At 32.7% G+C, this 16,817-nt stretch overlaps 1 protein-coding gene and 1 long non-coding RNA gene across 2 annotated transcripts; both read right to left on the bottom strand.

Annotated features, from left to right (window-relative positions):
* Positions 1 to 9,539: 9,539 nt before the first annotated feature.
* LOC111988734 (uncharacterized) lies at positions 9,540 to 10,851 on the bottom strand. Its single transcript, XM_065759631.1, has 4 exons — positions 10,684 to 10,851; positions 10,437 to 10,529; positions 10,233 to 10,334; positions 9,540 to 10,140 (listed from the first exon to the last, which is right to left on the bottom strand). The coding sequence occupies exons 1-4, from the start codon at positions 10,849 to 10,851 to the stop codon at positions 9,910 to 9,912; spliced, it is 594 nt and encodes a 197-aa protein (XP_065615703.1). The 3' UTR covers positions 9,540 to 9,909.
* A 2,201-nt stretch (positions 10,852 to 13,052) lies between these two features.
* Positions 13,053 to 14,405, bottom strand: LOC136061629 (uncharacterized). The gene is made up of 3 exons (XR_010623464.1): positions 14,338 to 14,405; positions 13,354 to 13,427; positions 13,053 to 13,172 (listed from the first exon to the last, which is right to left on the bottom strand). It is a non-coding gene; the product is annotated as an uncharacterized LOC136061629 (long non-coding RNA).
* Between the last annotated feature and the right edge of the window lie 2,412 nt (positions 14,406 to 16,817).

Genomic DNA, 16,817 nt, shown 5'->3' with positions numbered 1-16,817 from the left:
AAATAAGTACAGCATTGATTGTTTGAAGAATTGGCTGCATTACTAGGAAGGAGAGTCCATGAAGGCAGGGGTGAATGTGTTTCATTCTGAAGACTAGCTTTCCAATTATGTAGAACATCTATCTCTGCCTCTTCATTCACAGAAAGAGAGGCAACATAATGAGGAATGTAAGATGGCCAACGCGACCAAAGAAAAGAGAGAAAACACTTTTTTTTCAAGTTAGTCAATGCCATGGCTCTTTGTTTTACAAGTTGCAAACTGGTTCAGGATTCTATTTAAAATGTCTAAGCTCCCCCGCACTATTTATAGGTCCAATTAGTTTTGACGATGATGGGTAAGAGAGAAAGGATTTGATACAGATTCCACACGGAAAGTACCATTACACGGAAATTATCTTTACCAATTCGTTTCAAGCTGGTCAAAAATCTATTCAAAAAGATAAATAAAAAAACTTATTTTAAAAAAAAGTCATAAAGTTAGTGTGAAACATGGTTTTAAAAACTAAAATTATCAAAAGAACGCGGAAAAACCAGTCTATGAATTTGGATCTGTTCTTCACACTGAAAGTATCATTATAGGGAAATTATCTTTATTAATTTGTTTCAAAGCTGGTCAAAAAGTAAATTCATAAAAAGTAAGCGCTAATCAAAAAGTTATTCCTTTAATAAAAAAAGAAAAAAGAAAAACAGCTAGTCAAAAAGTCAGTGAGAAACATGGTTTAAAAATAAACTGCTAAAAGAGGAGGAAAGAAATATAGTGGTATTGTTTGGTGTTGGCTGATCTCTCACGACAAATTTCTATGTATTTTTGGGTTTCATTTGTATTGTAACAATTTTCTAGACTTGCTATTTGTAGAAATCTAGCTTAAATGTATACTAGAGACGACTTGTATGGATCCGGTTGATGAGTTTTTTTAAACCCAACTCATTCTGGTGGGTTAAAAAAAATCCAACCCATCACAGGGATCCAATTCAACTCACATGGATCAGTTGGGTCAAGTAGACCCATGAGTTGGACAACTTTTTAAATTACTATATGAGAATAACTTAGAGCAAATTTATATTCAAATAATCATGAGTATAATACCAAACAAATGCAAACTATATGAAAAGAATTTAGAGTTTGGGTTTTATTTAGGAAGATGGGCAAAAAAGTAAATACCAAAATTATATAATTTTTTCATATGTTTTTTAAATTTTAAAAATATATTAATTATAGGTGGGTTGGGTTGAGTTAGGCGGATCTATAAATCTCATGACCCAAACCCAACCCAACCCCCCACTGTAAAAAATAAATAAATAAATAAATCATGACCCAACTAACCCACCAACCCTAAAAACCGACCCAATACATTGGGTTGGATTGGATTGGGTCAAGTCGGTTTTGGCTAGTTGGCGGGTTCATTACACGCCCCTACCCTTATGGAAATTAATTAGTCACGGAAAAGGAGCTCAAAAATACAAATGAATATGACTTTAAACAAAAATATTTACACACACTAGCTCCAAATAAACATGTAAGGATATGTTAGGAACCCGGTGGTTCCTAATGGGAATGGATAGGAATTATAGGAGAATCGATGAGAATTGTAAGGAAATTGACTTAATTCGAGGTAGTCACCCTCCATAGAGAAATATTAAGATAGAGTGGAAATGCACTATGTAATGAGTTGGTTTATTCTTCAATGATGGAAATGCGATTACCAGTAGATATTTATAGAACCATAAAATTATTCTATTGGCTCATATGACCTTATTCTAATGGTTCTATTATTCCCCATGTGCAGTATTAATAATTCCAACATGTGTTAAATATATTAACATACTTGGAATTGTAACTAACTAACTAAATGCAACATTACAATAATTATTATTTATATGAGGGTTCCTAACAAATTGCCATTTAACCAAAAAACTTAGACTTGTGAGTTTGAGACCTTTGGGCCTAACTATGTTATTGTAATCACCTACTTTTATCACTGTTATTTAATATGAGATTTCACTCATATTGAAGTCATACTCAAATATATGTTTATGCCTCAAAGAGAAACAGAGGGAGGGAAAAAGAAGACATTTTTTTATGTTTTATTTTGGTAAATGGGTTGCAATTTAGGGGGAAAAAAAAAGATATATGGTAGACTAGTAGTAACGAAATTTAAGGATGAGAAGTTATAGTAACAATTTTATAGTACAAGTGTATTTTTTGTTTTTTAAATTCAAAATAGAGAAGAAGAGAATCGAAAAAATAAAAACAAAACACAAAAAAATAAAAAATAAAATGTGAGATTAAGAGTAAGGAAACTACAAATTCAAAAAAAAAAAAAAAATTGAAGAAGAAGACGATTAAGACTTGTTAAAGGTTAAAAAAAATAAAATATTAAAAACATGGGCTTAAATTAGACAAGCAGACCATCATCATACATAATGAGGAACTTTCCTTCAACATCAGAGTGAACAATGAATCTAATTTATTTGGATTTTAACAAGACTTTGGACTCATATAGCAATTTAAGTAGTCAAGCTTTGAGATTCCATGTTTCTTACACCTTTTTTTTTATCAAAAGAAAGTTTCAAACAACTTTTTTTTTTCTTAAATTTTCTAACACCTTTTAATTCTTCTTTGTCATCATCAACTTGTAAGCATTCACACCAATTATTTACACACTTTCTATTTTAATATATTTTCCTCACTTGTTTGTCACTTTTGTCATACCCACTCTCGACTTGACTCTCTTTTCCTGATTTTTCCAATCCCAGAGAGAGAGAGAGAGAGAGAGAGAGAGAGAGAGAGAGAGAGAGAGAGAGAGAGAGAGAGAGAGAGAGAGAGAGAGAGAGAGAGAGAGAGAGAGAGAGAGTATGGTGGTAGTTGAAATATAATAAAAAAAAATTATTTAAAGAAAATAAATTGTTTAAGAGTTCATTAGTGGATTTTAGGAAAGAAGGAAAAAGGAAGATAAAAAAAGGAAAGGAAAGAAATTTATTGGGATGTTTGGTTGGGTGAATTGGTCGAAGGAAAACTGGTGTGACCTAAATTTTTTCTCTTGAGGTCCTCTTAAACATTTTCTTCCCAAATTGGGATAGAAAACTGAAATGGGAAACCAAGAAAAAAACCTATGTTCTAGATTAGAAAAAAATTTTCTCACCCTTAGTGGTGTTTTGGTAGTTTTTTTTTTTTTTTTTTTCAACAAAACCGTGAGTTTTGGTTTTTCTAACCTGTTTATATAAATATTAGCATGTGTTTAAAGAATTTCTTTTTTAATTAAAAAATTATTTGTATTTCTAATATAAAAGAGCATTTCAAGTTTGAAAACCTAAAGGGAGTTAAGGAAAATCTTTTTAAAGTTGTTAAAGTAAAAACATTTTTTTTTTTGGGGAAAACATGAGCTTGTATTAGTGATTGATTAAGCCTTGAAATTAGACCAGTAGACCATCATCATGCATAATGACGAACTTTCCTTCAATATCAGAGTGAACAATAAGTCTAATTTATTTGGATTTTAACAAGACTTTGGACTCATTTTGCAATTTAAAAGTAGTCAAGCACTGAGATTTCGTGTTTCTGACACCTTTTTTATCAAAAAAAAAAAAAAAAAATGTTTCTAATACCTTTTAATTCTTCTTTGTCATTACCTACCCAGAAGCACTCTCACCAATTATTTACACGCTTTCTATTATAATATATTTTCCCTCTCCTATACCAATTTTTTACACGCCTTTTATTTTAATATATTTAGGGCAAATTATGATTTATCTATATAAGGTTTGGTTGAAATTTAAGTTGTCTACCTAATACCTATGGTTTAAGTTGCCTACATGTTGTCAAATAGAATTGTAAAAGAACCAAGCTTTGTCTAGTAGCGAGTATTTGAGTTTAGTTTAACAATGAAAGTAAAAAGTTCAAACTTGGCTCAAGTTCTAACCAAGCCTATAAATTATGTTTGAGCTTGAGCTCATCAAAAACTCTAAAAGCTTGATCTTTGCTCGACTTAGTTTGTTTCATTAATCATGCTAATCTAGATCTTAGGTTCGTAGAGTAGTTTTTATTTTTGGTAGATTGTAACTAGGACAAAGAACTTTGTAATTCTTTACTTAGATTGTAATTAGGACCAAAGCCATGTATAGTTTATTTCTATCAATTATATGTGTTCAAATAAATAAGAACTCGAAGTTATTCATGTACTCTGTATATTTAAGTCTTTTATTTCTTTTCTTTTTTGTAATATATAAAAAGTAAGTGGCAACTCCACAATAATCAAAACACTAAAGAGAGGTGTTGATAGTTTCTCTTTTGTTGGGGGCGCGGTCTCTCACGAAGGCCATTCAGCCATTTGAGAGGTGCAGTCCAAAATTTCGAGAGAAACACAATTGTAAGGACATATGTAATTCAATGTTAGGAACATATGTCACTATTTTATGTAATTGGCTCGTCTTTTGACAAAACACATTTTACTTGTAATTGGATAGATCTAGGATGAGTTTAATACTTCAAGGAATAATGTTTCAAGTTTAAGTGTTAAAGCCATGCAAGTTTGTCCCAGAAACAAGTGAAGAAGTACTGGATTTTAAAGCTCGACAGCTAACATCTATCGAGATTTAAAAGCTGTTTCATCCTGTGGCTCAACAACTAGCTCGATAGATGGCTATCTATCAAGGTTTATGAAACTCAGTTTTTCAGAACTATTTTTCATTCAATCCGTGAGTTTTTGTTTAGGTCTTTTTTTCTCACAACCTTAAACATATATAAGGATTATTTTAAGGGCCATCAAAGGTTGCACAGTTGCACAAGTGTGAAGCAAAGTTGTGTTCATGCAAATTGTGACCGGAGACAAAATTTGCCCTAGTTTATCATTCTCTTGAAGAAGCTATTATGTTTGTACACTTTAGGGTTTTGTGACCAAGGAGCTTCGTAATCTTCATTGTGTGATGAACTAAAGAACTTTGTAGCCAACATTTTTCTCAAGTTGGTGATCAAGTCGCGTACTGGGATCTGCGCATCTATTGGTTAGTCACGTACTAGGAGTCGTGCATTGAAAATAAGAGATTGTCTCAATAGAACAAGTCTAATTGGCTATTGGGATAAGGGTTCAACTGTAGGTTGGTATAAGGTATTAGGATTCCTTTACTTGTAACCGCTTATTTTGATAATAATGGATTCTCGGGAGTGGTGACCTTAAAATCACCTAATGGGGTTTTTGCTGTGTAGGTTTTCCCCATTCGTAAACAAATCACCGTGTCAATTTAATTTCTGCTACACTCTAGTTTATTGGTGATTTGTTTGTGCTACCATGCATTTTGTATGTTAATTTGATTAATTAATAAACTTGGCTAATTATTCAATTAAGTCATCACAAGGAGTCAATACATTCTTGGCATATCAAGTGGTATCAGAGCAGGCACACTCTGATTAGGGTTAATCTTTGTTGTGTGGTCCATTGACCCCTGTTTGTCATGGATAGAGGACAATCTTTTATTATACCTCCTTTATTTGATGACACTAACTATGCATATTGGAAAGTATGCATGAGAACTTTCTTGCAGTCTTTTGATGAGAAAGTGTAGCAAGCTATGGAGATAGGCTAGACTAAGCCTACGGAAGCGCCGACCGACTGGGATGATGCTAAGATCAAGGCGGCAAACTTCAATAGTAGGGTATTAAATACTTTATTTAGTACAGTCACAAATGAGGAGTTCAAGAAAATATCCTCCACTGAAACTGCAAAAGAAGCATGGACCATTCTCCAGACAACCTATTATGGAACCAAGGCAGTTAAGGATTCAAAGCTTCAGAGGCTCACTAAAAGCTTCGAAGAGATCAAGATGGACGAGGATGAGTCATTCGATGAGTTCTATGCCAAGCTAAAGGACATAGTGAACTGAGCCTTTAATCTTGAGGAAACCATTCCTGAACCCAAGATTGTGAGAAAGGTACTCAGATCTCTACCCGAGATATTCCATGCCAAGATCATCGCAATTGAGAAATCAAAGGATATTGACAAAATTCCTTTGATAGAGTTGGTTGGCGATCTACAGACCTTTGAGTTAGGTTTGACAAGGATCGAAAAATCGAGCAAAGCAAAAGCATGGCATTGAAGGCCAAAAGTAGTGATACTGATGAGTCTTCAAACGATGAAGATTCTAAGATGAAATCCTATATCATGAGGCAGTTCAAAAAGTTTATGAAGAATGCCAACGCAAAAAGATTTAGCAAGGACCGAAAGCAATCCAGTTCTTTGCAATTCAAGAGTCAAGACAAAGGGAAGTAGGATGTTAGGAATGGCGGTCAGTACACTGCACCCTTAGGACCAAAGTGCTTTGGGTGTCAAGGTCTCGATCATATGAAATAAGAGTGCCCTACGTATCTCAAGACCATTGGGAAGAGCAAGGCACTTGCTACCACGTTGAATGACTCCGAGCCTGAGGATAACTCCGATAATGAGGATGATGGAATCCTAAATGCTTTCACTGGTACCATGAATCCTACTGAAGGGATTGTTGAAGATGTGGATGAAGAAGAAGAATTGGTGGAGTCTAAGTTTGAAGAGATGGATAAGAAAGATAACAACCACATAGCCTATGCAAAGTTATACAAGGTCTCAGAAAAGTATGAGAAGTTGTATAGGTTGGCCACCAAGAAACTAAGTGATGTGGAGCTTGAGCAAGAAGAAATCTCTACAAAGTTTGATGAAGCCAATCAGACTATTAGAGCACTGAGATTTGACAATAATTTATTGGCTGAGAAGACTAAGAAGCTTGAGGCAGAACTATTCCAAGTCAGAGCTCAATTGGAAAGGACTTCAAGTGCTAAGCTTGATGAGATGCTCAGTCTTTAGAAATCTACTTCCGATCGAACTGGTTTAGGGCATGATTTCTCTTCTCCTAGTATTGCTTCTACTAGTACTACTGTTTTTGTTCCTCATAATAATGTCGAAACTGAGAACAATGATGTTAAGAATGAATTAGCTAGTGAGAATGTAGACAAGTGTAAATCTATCTTAGGAGCACTCCCGAAACTTGATAAGAAAAAGGTTAAGAACTCTAGGTCTACGAAGGGAAATACTCAAAAGCCCAAACAGAAAAAGCAGCATTTTTGTCTTCACTGTGGCACAACTGGACATACTCGACCTAATTGCTACAAGTGGTAAGCCACTCAAAAGAGCAACAGTATGATCGCGTCTGGAGACCAGAATCAGTTTCCATCCTCTTTTGCTCCTCTTGGAGATCTTCTCAAAGCCCTCATGTTCCTTTCGAACTTGAACGGTTTTAATTCTTCCCCCTCACCGCCGAATCAAGGGTTTGCTAAATGGAAAGGTTCTTCCAAGGAGTGGAAGGAAAAGGGCTCCAAGTGATTCTGTCACTTATTCTCTCTCTCCCCTTTGTGTTTTTGTTTTTGCATTACTTGTGTGTTTTGCTTTCATGTTTTGAGTCAGTCTAGTTTTATGCATTGCTTTGTTTGACATGTTTTTGTTTGTTTACTTTTCAGTTTTGTTTTATTTTGTTTTTCATATAAAAATTTAAAAAAAAATTAAAAAATCAGAAAAATACAAAAACGGTGTGTGTTTGTGTACATTGGTACTAGTGTACCTTGGATAGCCAATGAAACAAAGTTTTCTAAACCTTGTATCTTTTGTAACTTAGATGAGCATCTCTATGCACAACTAAGCAATTGAGCTCTGTGGCTCATGTTTGTGATGAATAAGATTAAGTAATCTCTTGTACTTAACACTCGTATCACTCTTTTTGACGGGAATGACTAGAAAATCCTAAGAGAAAGGCATAAATAACCATCTCACCACTGTTTCCCGCCAATCATGAAATGATATTTGTTTGTTTTGGCATAGCAAAAGTGGAATGTCAAATGCTTAACATAATTGGGTATTTCTTTTCTCTCTCATATATGCCCATGCATGGTTTGCTTAAAAGAAAAATATGCAAAGAAAAATAAAAGTAAAAAGATAAAAATGCTTTATACATGATTGCAAGCGTGTATTCTAGGAGATGTGGGTGTTATAGGATGTACCTCGAAGGTAATAGTCCCTACCAAACAGTTATGATTGTGTGTGAGTTAAAGTGATTTTCTCATATCTCAAGTCGTCATAACATGTAGACACTTATGCAATCTTGCAATGTTTTTCACACACAACACGCAATATTCTTTGCTATTTTTGATACATGTGCAGGTTCAATATGATTTGGCCATCACAAGGAATACTTATGTTAATGTGTGCTTACTAAACTATCTTAACTTGTTTTTGAAATATAAAATTGGTTAGACTTGTTTAGTGTGTGTGCGTGTCTGTTTTGGATCTGTGTGCTTATTATTATTATTATTATTATTATTATTATTATTATTATTATTGTTATTATTATTATTATTGTTATTATTATTAATTTTTTTTTGTTGAAGAGATGATTTTGAGAGCTCAAAATGTTGTTTGGATCCTTGGTTGTGTAGCATGTTTGATTGCATTCATGTCTATGTTTTTCTCTTCTTAAAAAATTGATTTTAAGCAATCTTGATAGCTATCTCGATACCTCTCGATAGCTAGGCTATCCATCAAAACCCTTCAGCTGCCTTTTATCGCATTCTCGATGGCTCTCGATAGCTACTTCGATCCATTGAGAAACTTTTTGGATGCTCGATAGCTACCTCGATCCATCGAGCTTCGTTGCTTTGGAAACCTCTAGATAGCTGCTCGATAGCTGTATCTGTTGAACCTTTAAAGCTCGACACCTCTAAATACCTTTCGATTTGTCGAGAATTATGAGCTTCTATATATAAGGTCCGTGCAAATTCAGCTTCGTTTCTCTTCGATCTCTCTCGATAGCCTTTGTCCCTTCACCTCCCAAAACACCTCTCTCTCACTCTAACCTTCATCCTTGGTTGATTTTCGGCCTAGATCAAGTTATTCTTCACTGGTAAGGTCCTTAATCCCTCTCTTCATCATGCATTTCATGTTTTTGACCTAACTTTTGGGATTTTTGGAAAGTTTTGAGATTTTTCAAAATCAATGAAGTTTTTGCTCAATTTTTGGGATGATTTTGTCAAAATGATGTTTAAAACTTCATGCATTGCATCACATTTGCATTATAACAATATTTTCATGCATTATAGATGTGTGCTATATTTGTTGCAATGTTGTGTGTTGGTAGGTTTGGATTGGGCTGAGCCCATGATGTATTTGTGTTTGCATGTCACATGTTCATGCATTTTCGTGCATTCGTACCTTCAAGTTTCTATATTTGTTATATTTTATCTTGTTGGTGCTTTTCTGATTGTCTCTCTCTCCCTCCCTCTATCTCTCTTTCTTGCGTTAGTTGCTTCATGGCACCCAAACGCAAATCTACTCCGTCCTAGAACCCTCTGCATTCTGGGGCTTCTTCTTCTTCTGATCCTACCCCTTCTTCTATTCGGCTCCATGATGAGAAGGCCCATAAGGACTTCTTAGAGAACTTTTCTAGACAAAAAAGAAGAACCACCCAAACTATGGCAATATTATAAACAAAGTATAATAATTCCAAAATAATTGTGGTTGTTCAAAACAACTATGTAATAGCCTATGGAGTCCTTAAAACACTACATGTACCGCTATATGCTAGTTTCTTGATGAGATGAAGCCTGTGATTTGTAAGGAGTTAGAGATGGATGATCTAAATCGAAACAACCCTGAATACAAATTAAAGTATCTAATAAGTTCATAAAGAAATCATTTCGAGTAACAAAATAATAGTTGCTATACTTAAAAAATTTAAAAACCAAATACATTCTTAAAACATTAAAATTTAATACTTGACTAGCTTCTGAAGAATGATTTTGTTGATTTTGCACTAGTTGCATCAATTGAGTCATTCGCTCCACCAAGTTTTTATAATGATTAACTTTCTCTGTCAAAGAAGCCACTTGATTCTCCAACTAAGCTGCTTTAGCATCCCTTTCTTGGCTTTTTACTTGAGCAATTGCAGGAGTGCTCTTGGCAGGATGCATACTTGGGGTTGGGCTAAATCCCACACCTCGAACATGACCATTGTTCTCATTACCAAACACTTGAGCATATACATCATCTGGTGCCCATGCAATACTACCAGTAAGGTCGAATGACTGCACATGATTTGAGGACTCACTCAACAGTTCGTTGATTTTTTCCTAATATTCAAAATTTGAACACAATAACACATTAAAAATTAATAATGTTAATAGATTCAGTATTACACTTAGCAAATCATGATATTACTTACAATGTTCCCTTCTGCTACGGCATTAACAGGAGTACCATCTTTATGAAGATGGAGTTTTACATTTACATCTGCAAGTTCTACAAGATGTCCAAGTGTTGTTACCTAAATTATGGTCATTTCATTTATTTAATTAGGAATAATGGTTTCATACAAACTTAAGAACAATCTAATAATTCATTTACAAGATAATTATTGAGTCATTACCATTTCTTCTACATACGAAGCAAAGTTTTTTGAACCACCAATATGTACATTTGTTTTCTTGGAACGACTATTCTTGTTTTTCAAAGCAAGCTCCTACGTTCAAAAAAAGTACATATATAAACAAAGTATTATTTGAATATATTTTTCATGGTAGATATTCAATGTAGAATAAAGATATCCATATGAATGTTCTTATTCTGATGATGAAGATGTAGAACAATTAAAGCATATCAATATAAAATAATACCTTCGTTTTTGGTAAACTCCAATACTGAACAAGGGCTTTATAATCTTCAAAAATTACATTTGGTGGTACTCGTGCTCTATTTCCTCTTCCTAGGAAATACTCCTTCTTCAAAGCTGACTTGTGGTTCTTCCAAGATTTCGCAATTGAGGACAATGTCCTATTCTTCATTGCCTCCAACCTAGTAGATTCTTCAGGCAAAATCCATTTTGACTACATGCAATAGCTTAGTTAGCGAAATCCATATCATGCTTACAAGTATTGAAGTCTAAAAAGTAATCAACAACTATAACTTAACAACATCCAAATGTTCAAAAAATAATAAATACTCCCAATATGAATGTAAACCGCCTTATAAAACCATGCAAGCCACCCACTTGCTCCAACACAACAATCCTCCCAATACAATTATCATAATCATAAATATAGAATGCTTACAAATATTGAAGTCTAAAAAGTAATCAACGAATATAACTCAAAAATATCCATCCAAATTTTCAAAAAATAATAAACATTTCCAATATGAATGTAAACCGCCTTATAGCACTATACAAGCCACCCGCTTGCTCCAACTCAACAATCCAACCCAACACAATTATCATAATCACAAATATAGAATGTAAGATTAAGGCCAAAAATTAATCAAAAAATATACTCCAATACAATTTCCAAATTTAATAAATCCACCAATAAAAAAGAAAAAAAAATCAAACACAAAGAGAGAAAGAACTGGATAGAGCTGACAAGACTAGAGAAAGAACTAGATGCCTTATATATTGAAACCAGATTTCATAAGGTGAATTCTTACAAGCTACCTGTTAATTACTAATTTTTTTCCCCAATAAATGTATCAGTGAAATAGTTAAAGCAGTGATTTGTAACTAGTAGTGCTGAGGTATCATCAAATCAGAAGTCACAGTTCAAGAAATCAAGGTAGCATAAAAATAAAAATTTGTTATAGAGTTGTTGTGATAGTCTAGGTTGTGGGGATTGAATTGTACGAGTGTGTGCAACACCAACATGTCCTAAGTTTTGCATTTAACGTGTACTATAGATCAATTTAGGCTATTCATGTGATTAAGATGAGCCCAAATTATAACTAATGCTTTGGGGCATAATGCAGATATAGCGCTCCCTTAGGTAATAACAAATGGTATTAAAGCCAACTTGATATTGTTTTGATTATGCAATTTAATTATGCTGAATATTTGATGAAGTTTTGATTAATTGTACCCATTTGACTTCAAATTTTGTTTTCCTTATTCCTCCCCCAACCTAAATGGTAAAAAACTCAAAAAGAAATATTTATATTCTTTTTAACTAATAAGAAAAAAGAAATTTTATTAATGGAGAGAATGTTTCAATAATTATATGATAAAGCTACCACTATCCAATGATGCCAATACAAAAATGTAGCTAGTCACTAAATTTAGATTTTATTATCTTCCTCTCTCTGAAGAATGTTTCTAGCTAATCCATGAGTAGCATCACATTGAAATGTGAAGCATTGACCAAGTTTACTATTGGCATAATTTTCCAATTTTAGGGATGAGGTGGGTTTTGCAAATAACCTAAGTATTCAATAGTAGAAAAGATGTTTGTGACAAACGAATCTTTGTAATTTAGATTTTATTATCTTCCTCTCTCTGAAGAATGTTTCTAGCTAATCCATGAGTAGCATCACATTGAAATGTGAAGCATTGACCAAGTTTACTATTGGCATAATTTTCCAATTTTAGGGATGAGGTGGGTTTTGCAAATAACCTAAGTATTCAATAGTAGAAAAGATGTTTGTGACAAACGAATCTTTGTTCATAATTGGTAGTCATTATAATTATTATAACTTTTGCAAATTTGTGACAAATGAGTATTAGTTCATAATTGTAGTCATGGTAATTAGTATAAGTTTTGCACTTAGAGACTATGTCCTCTTAATACATTAGAAATACTCAATATTTTCTTGTTTGATTGAATTGAAATTTGTTAATAATAATTATTATTTGAAATTGGTAGTAGTTCTATTCCTTGTTTTGTTTCTCATTAAAAGATGCCAGAAAGACTCACTCAAGTGTCAACCATATCCATCCTTATTTCCAAATTTAATAAACACTTCCAATATCAATTGCAGTGACCTTATAACATCATGTAAGCCACCCGCTTGCTCCAACACAACAATCCACCCAATATAATTATCATAATCATAAATATAAAATGCTTACAAGGATTGAAGTCCAAAAATTAATCAACAAATATAAGTCAAAAATATCCATCCAAATTTTCAAAAAATAATAAACACTTCCAATATGAATGTAAACCGCCTTATAGCACCATGCAAGCCACCGGCTTGCTCCAACTCAACAATCCACCCCAACACAATCATCAAAATCTCAAGTACAAATTTTTAAGAAAAAATTACTTACTATGCTCAAGCCAAGCACACACCTTTCCAAAAATAAAAATTCCAAACTTATCACAATAAGTGAGTGGTTAACCTACAAAATAAAAGAGGACACTTAAATGATGTGGAAGGCAAATAAGGGTATCATTGCAAAAAAATTTAATGAGTTGGGACTTGGTACAATTAGGCAGAAAAATTAAAGACTACTTTGCAAATAATATTTGAAGTTTAATTGTATCCAAACTTTGTCATTTGGTACACATAAGAAAACTTACCCATTATGCCTAAATGTCTCAACTGAAATAGGTGCTCCAAGTCAACTCCATATACAGTCACAAACAGCCTTTTACTGCATTCAATTAAAAAATCAAAACTAAAGCACGCGCGTGCGCGCTCACACACACACACACACGTTGAATAATGATAACACATTGAAGATATAATTTTTAAACAAAAATCCTCATCTAATGGAAATCTCCTTGTAGACATTAGTGGGCAGTGAGCTCTTTTTAAAAATTAATCTCAAGTTAGCTAAACCACAAAACTAATAACCAAAAAAAAAAAAAAAAAAACAAAATGTACAAACTATAGAAAAATTAAGTAGAAATAAAAAAATAAATAAAAAAAAATACAAGATTTGCATGGTACCTCTTAACTTATAGTAAGCCACATATAAAACCGTCCCACTATACTACCTGAATCATCAATTTTTTTTTCTCTCTAATTTAGTAGTTCCAAAACAGAAACTATTTTAACTCTAGTAGCTTTAATTTTAAAAGTTAAAAGTGTTTTTTGACAACAAAAAGAAAGAAAAGAAAAGGAAAATGTTCCCCACCTCAAATCCCTTGTTTTTCAATGATTAGACTACAAGTTTTTTGTTGACTAGATTTTTCTACTCTACTAAATATTCGAAAATGCAAAAAATGATTTTTTGTTGAATTGGATAGTGTTCATCATGACTAAACTTGCCATCAACTAGGAGTCTAGGACCCCTTTTGGTTATGTTTTCATCAAGCTTTCACTTTTTCCACATGCATGGAAAACACCTAGTGTACCTAGTGTATAAATAATTATTAGGAGACACTTTTTCCACATGCATGGAAAACACCTAGTGTATAAATAATTAATAGGAGACATTTTGTTGTAGATATTGAAAAAAAAAAAAAAGCTTCCTAGCTATTGATAAGGATCCATCCCTTGCCACTGCTAGAAGATATAATATTGAAAAACAAATATGTACACTCTAAAGAAATACTTACAATGATTCAGCCCTTGATCCTCAAGTCCTTTTGCACAAGAAGCCAAATCTGAATAAGAGTTTTCTCTACTAATTTCCAACCAAAATAGAAAAACAGCAAAAATTAGCACAAAACTCCATGACCCATTAAAGAAAAACCAAATCAAAGCAAACCTATAAGCTAAAAACAAATACGTACACTCTAAAGAAACTTGAACAACAAAAACTTTCCAACCAAAACTGAAAAATAGCAAAAATTAGCACAAAAGCTCCATGACTCATTCAAGAAATACCCAATCAATGCAAACCCATAAGTCAAGAACAAAGACTTACACTTTGAAGAAATTTGAACAACAAAAAAGAGGGAAAAAAGTATGGTGGTGGTAGTGGGTCTTAGTGGAGGTTGACGACAGCCGTGGTGGCTATGGCGGTGGTAGTGGGTGGAAGGCAAAAGATGTGTGCTGGTGTTGAAGAAAGTGGGTCACAAAGAAACAATAGGAACAGACTACACAAAAAAGAAAAGAAAGGGACAATGAATAGTTAACTAAAGAAAGGAAAAAGTGGCACATGGAGTGGGTAAATTAAATAAATAAGTAAATAAATAAAAAGAGGAGAAAAAGTGTGGGAACCCGAAAAAAGTGAGGGAAAGCCAAAAGTTTAGAACATATAGCGACGTTTCTAAAACGTCGCTATAGAGAATTTATAAAACTACCCTATATAGTATTTTAATAACATACTGAGCACATTTTCTTTAATCACTATTGTGACGTTTTCAGAAAAAGTTGCTATAAACCAGAAATGAGCTGCTAAAACTATATTTGTTGCAGTGTTTTAAGAAACGCTGCTATTGTTTTGAGTTACAGTGAAGTTTTTATCTTTCTCTTTAGCGGCGTTTTTAAAAAAATGTCACTATATACCACTTATAGTGGCGAATTTAAAAACGTCACTAAAAAAAATGCCGCCTAAACCCAGATTTCTTGTAGTATTTGTATAGTGTGTTGTTTTCAATATTTTTTTAAAATTGTTTCATAACCAAATTGTTATTTTTTTTCAATTGACACTTATAAGAAATGCAATCTACACTATAAAATTATAATATAACTAAAATAAAGCAATTTTTAAAGTGTAGAACAGAAACGCATAAAATATAAGAAATAAAGAAAACTTATTTACATTAAATATGACTTTTGACAAATATGATTTTTGATGATAAGTTTAGGGGTAAAAGGGACAAATAGTGGTTTTGTCAATGAATGCTTCTACCTAGAAAGAGCAAAAAAAAAAAAAAAGGGGGGGGGGGGGAAAAAGTTTGGGTGCATTTCTTTGTGAATTTCAAAGTGCATGCTTGAAATTTCATTTCGCCTGCTTTGTTTCTTTTCATGTTTGTGCGCAAGAAAATTAACCCCAAGAGCATTAAGCCACAAAACTACGGAAATTTTTTCTTCCTATATTATCATTTACATTTATACATATTCCTGATGTGCAGGTCAGATGTCATCTTCTTTTTTCCTTTTCTTCCCTTCTTTGAATTTGTATGGTAAGGTTCATTTTAATTTTAGGTCAATTTGTTCATTAAAAGCAGAAAAAGTTAGTAATCCTAATAATCCACTCTCCACGGTCCACTGTACATTCTTCCTAGAGTCTTCGATTCTCTAATGACATGACATCTGGCAGACGAAAATTTTTACCCTCATCTAATGAAAGTTTTTGAAGTTTCACACCAGGCACATATGCGAAGCACAAAGTGCAAACTGAATAATCTTATTGCTTTGTTTTCTATTTTTTTTCTGGTTTTTTTTTTTTTTAATTTTTTTATGGGCCTTATATATATTAAATTAATTATTAGTCGAAATTTAAATTTTCTAAACAAATGCCTAAGGTCATTAGTATAGATCCTATAAATCTCAATTTTACATTTCAAAATCTATAATGCATTCCAAAATAGCAAACTAAACATATATGTACCTACTTCATTAAAAAAAAAAAAAAAAAAAAAAAAGCTTGCTAATTGCTATGAAAAGTTATAGTATTACTCATGTTATTACCTTCTCTTATGTTAAGATTTAAATAGGCAAATATTCGTAACAATGTAATTGATAATTGGGTTGAAATTCTTGGTCCAAAAAAGCTGTCATGAGAGAAGCTTAGAATTATCCCAACTAGAGATATTACCTCTTGCTCGCATCAAGGTTTTCAATCCGGATCATTCATTAAACCGTAAAAAGGAGAGGTTCAAGGTTTTTGAGATCGAACTGAGGTCGAACCGGGATCGAACCGTGATGACATCATAATTATTTAAATAATTAATTAAAGCCTAAATATAGATATTAAATTTATAAAACTAGCAAAATTGACTAATATATCTATATATGTAAGGGAAATTTAATAATTTTCAAGCATATATTTAATAATTAAATAAGAAAGTTAACAAAATAAAATAATAACTATGAAAACATTAAAATTTATGATTAATTTTTGAATTAAAGTTGAATATCTTTGAAG

Source organism: Quercus suber, unplaced genomic scaffold (assembly GCF_002906115.3).
Source record: "Quercus suber isolate HL8 unplaced genomic scaffold, Cork oak 2.0 scaffold_336, whole genome shotgun sequence".
Classification (NCBI taxonomy): domain Eukaryota; kingdom Viridiplantae; phylum Streptophyta; class Magnoliopsida; order Fagales; family Fagaceae; genus Quercus; species Quercus suber.
This window is presented reverse-complemented; position numbering and strand designations above follow the sequence as displayed.